Below are 3,636 nucleotides of genomic sequence, written 5' to 3'. Positions count from 1 at the left end.
TGTGTGTGTGTGTGTGTGTGTGTGTGTGTGTGTGTGTCTGTGTGTGTGGGACATTAATCATCATAGTGAATGTTATCTGTCTCACAGCTCTTTAAATGTGTCAGACAGATCTTATCAAACATACACACATGGACAACACACGTACAGATGCACACACGCATCCTAACACTGCAATCTTTGTACGATCAGTCTTTGTGTAAATGGAAGCTTTTTTTTTAGTAAACACTCACAACTGGAAAAATAAATTTAAAATAATTTCACCACAAAAACAAATCAGGACGTTCGTTTGTTCAAAGTGCAGTTTCTGTCCTCTGTTCTGTTCTTACGTTATAATTAACACATCTGTATTTTTAAATGGAGCCGCTACAGCTCCGTAGGCAGCCCAGTGACAAGGTTAGAGGCTCCGTTTCCTCTTGCGTTCAAAGGGTTGAGCATGGCAGAAACTCCGCTGAGACGGTTTGACTGCAGCATGAATCAGCAGGAAACCCTCACCATTCACACCGGGCCATTCCTCCACAAAAGGATCCACACAAAGAAGGAGCACATCAAGAGCACAGGCAGTGTCTCCGCATTGTCTGACTGAACCTCCATAATGAGCCGAATGATCATAAAATATCACGGTATTGCAGCAGTCGAGGAAAACTGCCGATAGACAAAGAAGATCATCTGTTGTCCCGTTGTGTGGCGTTATCACAATTTCACATGAATGAAGTAAAGAGGATTAGGGGAGACGTGTTAACACTCCCAGCCAAGGCGAGGTGGCTTATGAGGAATTTGTACACAACTTTAACACAATTACAAAGAAACAAGAAAGGTATACAATGACAGAAACGTTGAAGCACAGAACTCCAACGCTGATAAGACAAATACGTTTTATGCCAATTGTTTACATTACACTGATACAATGTTACTTCAATCCAATGGTTCTTTGGTATTGTGCTCATTTGCTTTCATGGAGAGAGTTAGATGACCACTCTGATTTCTGTCCATTGACACTTGAGCTAGCAGCTGGTTGGCTTAGCATAAAGACAGTAAACGGTAAAACAGCTAGCCTGGCTCTGTTTGAAGTTCAAATTTGCCTACTAGCGCCTCTAAATTTAAGTTCCGTCCAAGGGTGGCAAGTTGGATCTAAGGTCCGTTCTATTCCCTGGAGCCGTGACCAACTTTTGCATTGCCTAAGAACCTTATGGGATGGGAAGGATTGTTCCAGGTATTAGTCAAACCCTCAGGCGTAACCAGGGAAGCAGTTATTGTTTGGGAAAACGTTAGATTTCAACATATTTAACTGTGAATTAATAAAAATAAAAAGAAATTGGCAAGGGATCAATCGTGTCGCACAGTTCTGGCCTCGCCATCGTCCATTAATACCTGACAATGGAAACCTCATCGTTGGGCATTAACCCTTACTTAATCAGTGTTACAGGTACAGGCAGGCAAAAAAACTGTGTTTGGATAGAGCCAGGATTGCTGTTTCCACCTGTTTCCAGTCTTAAGCTAAGCTATCCCGCTAGCTGGTAGGCTGTAGATTTATATTATGTGCACAGACCAATGATTCCTCTAAAAGGAGAGTTACAGCATTATATTCTCTAAACTTCTCATCATGAGGTGTAGCAATGTTCCATACATATTCATGTGTGTTATTTATGGTTAGTTGGCATATGCAAACTAAGTAGTGTAATTGCCTGACTGTGTTTGGCTCCCACATCGTGTTTGGACTTACAACCCTGCTTTTAAAGCCACTTTCATCTCTGCAGTGACAGCCAAATTCCCCATTGTACTCGATGTTATAAAAACCTCACTCAATAAATAAGAAAGTACGCTGCTGATCAAGGCAAGGAAGTACCCTTTTATGAGCTCTACAACATCAAAGTAAAAAAAATATATATATCATGGCTTCTTCTCTTCAAAGGTCCAGGCTCTCTGCTTCAGTCTGAGGAAAGCAACCACCTGCTGGCAGCTCCTCAGCCTGGGAATCTGTGGAGCCATCCTAGATAATTTAGGAGTTAAGAGTATTCTCGAGGCATAAATATATCGCCGCATAAGACCTAGTCCTCCTCCTAAAAATAGAATTAGATTTGCATCGTGATTCTCGAGCAGTTGAGGCCAGGTTTTTTCGCTCGAAGCCGTTTCTATGCCTACAACCCTGATTAGCGTTCCGAGCAGCAGCGATAGAGCCAGTGGTTCTGGTTCCAAAATGTTCTGTTGAGACCTCCGTAGGTGTGGAAAGCCTTAATGCCATGAATCATCTGTGGTGGGATGTTCCAGTTAATAACCACAGAGGCATATGCTTTCTCTAATTGGTGTTTGTTTTTGTGCAGTTGATTTTATAGGAGGGTTTGACTCATACGGTTACCAGGGGCCTCAGAAGACCTCCCACCTTCAGCTACAGCCCATGTACATGTAAGTATGGTTGTGTTCCATCTATGTATACACATATCTTCTAATATTAGTCTTAAAGATGAGGATAAGAATGCGTACATTGTGCAAAATATTGTCCAGAAATCCAGTTTTCATTCCTCAAATACTACACTTAAATCCTATATAAACAATATCAACAGCAAACAGTGTTTAGGGACACATTTATTATCTGTGTTTGAAATGTAGAGTTCTGCAGTGAGGATGATATAAGCACATTCTCGCTGTATCAGCATAAGAGCTTATCATTTATCAGCCCAAGGTCTCATCTGTTATCACTGTCGTGGCACTTTCACACGTGGCAAAAAAAAGTGATGAAGGTCTTGAAGTCCTTACTGCTGAAGCTGTGTTTCATAATTAGCTGTTTTACCCACATTGACTGAAAAGGGCACCCTTCTGAGTATTAATGTTGTGTGATTAAATGGATTTAAATATTGTGTTGGATGCTTTTATTGTGCGTCGTCGCCTGCTACATTAGATTATATGGCGATATCCAGAGACTCAAACCAAGGATTTCCTGTTTTGTCAAGATCTTCAGCTATTCTTAGGCCCCCGAAAAGCCAATAGGATAACACAAAATGAGTCTGAGTCCAGGCTTAGACAGCCCCGCATCAATCTCGCTGTCTCACTTTGTATGTGGAAAGCGCCAAGCAAAACAGCGAAAGCTTACACTCCTGCAACAAAACAACAATAGGAAATAGCGGTGATTCCACTGATGTGCAGCAGACGGATGATCAATAACTATTTTTATTAGAGAAAAGAGCAGCAGCGAATTAGAGCGAGATGCAGACGGAAAGGGAGAGAGAGATGGTGAAATTGACATCAAGTTTGGCGAGAGACTAGTAGATAGGGAGGGAGAGAAACAGAGTGATGGATGAAACATAGGACTAAACAAAGAAGAAAGGCAATAAAGGGCCATTCTGTAGTTTTATATGTCCCCTGTGGAAGTCATAACACAGATCATAAATCATCGACCCCCAAGATAATGGCTACAAACACAAACACACACTCCTGCACAGGAGCTCGACCATCAATACACATATCTGTGTGCAGACACAGATTTAGGCACTAACACACACAAACAAACAAACACACACAAACCCAAAGACTGTGTACATACAAACAAACTAGACACACAGTAAATGTGCTGATATACGTATATCTTGTGCTTGTACATTAATGCGCAAACACATATAGAGAGACACACACACACACACACAC

At 41.5% G+C, this 3,636-nt stretch overlaps 1 protein-coding gene across 1 annotated transcript in view; it reads left to right on the top strand.

The window, feature by feature from the left end:
• nkain2 (sodium/potassium transporting ATPase interacting 2) overlaps positions 1 to 3,636 on the top strand; it is a gene marked incomplete at its 3' end in the record, with an annotated part of 81,161 nt that overhangs the window by 76,104 nt on the left and 1,421 nt on the right. Inside the window, 1 exon segment of the mRNA XM_032543893.1 lies at positions 2,319 to 2,400. Coding sequence (XP_032399784.1) covers positions 2,319 to 2,400 — 82 coding nt within the window.

This window comes from Etheostoma spectabile, chromosome 18, assembly GCF_008692095.1.
Source record: "Etheostoma spectabile isolate EspeVRDwgs_2016 chromosome 18, UIUC_Espe_1.0, whole genome shotgun sequence".
NCBI lineage: Eukaryota > Metazoa > Chordata > Actinopteri > Perciformes > Percidae > Etheostoma > Etheostoma spectabile.
The sequence above is the reverse complement of the archived record's forward strand: the minus strand, read 5'-3'. Positions and strand labels throughout refer to the sequence as shown.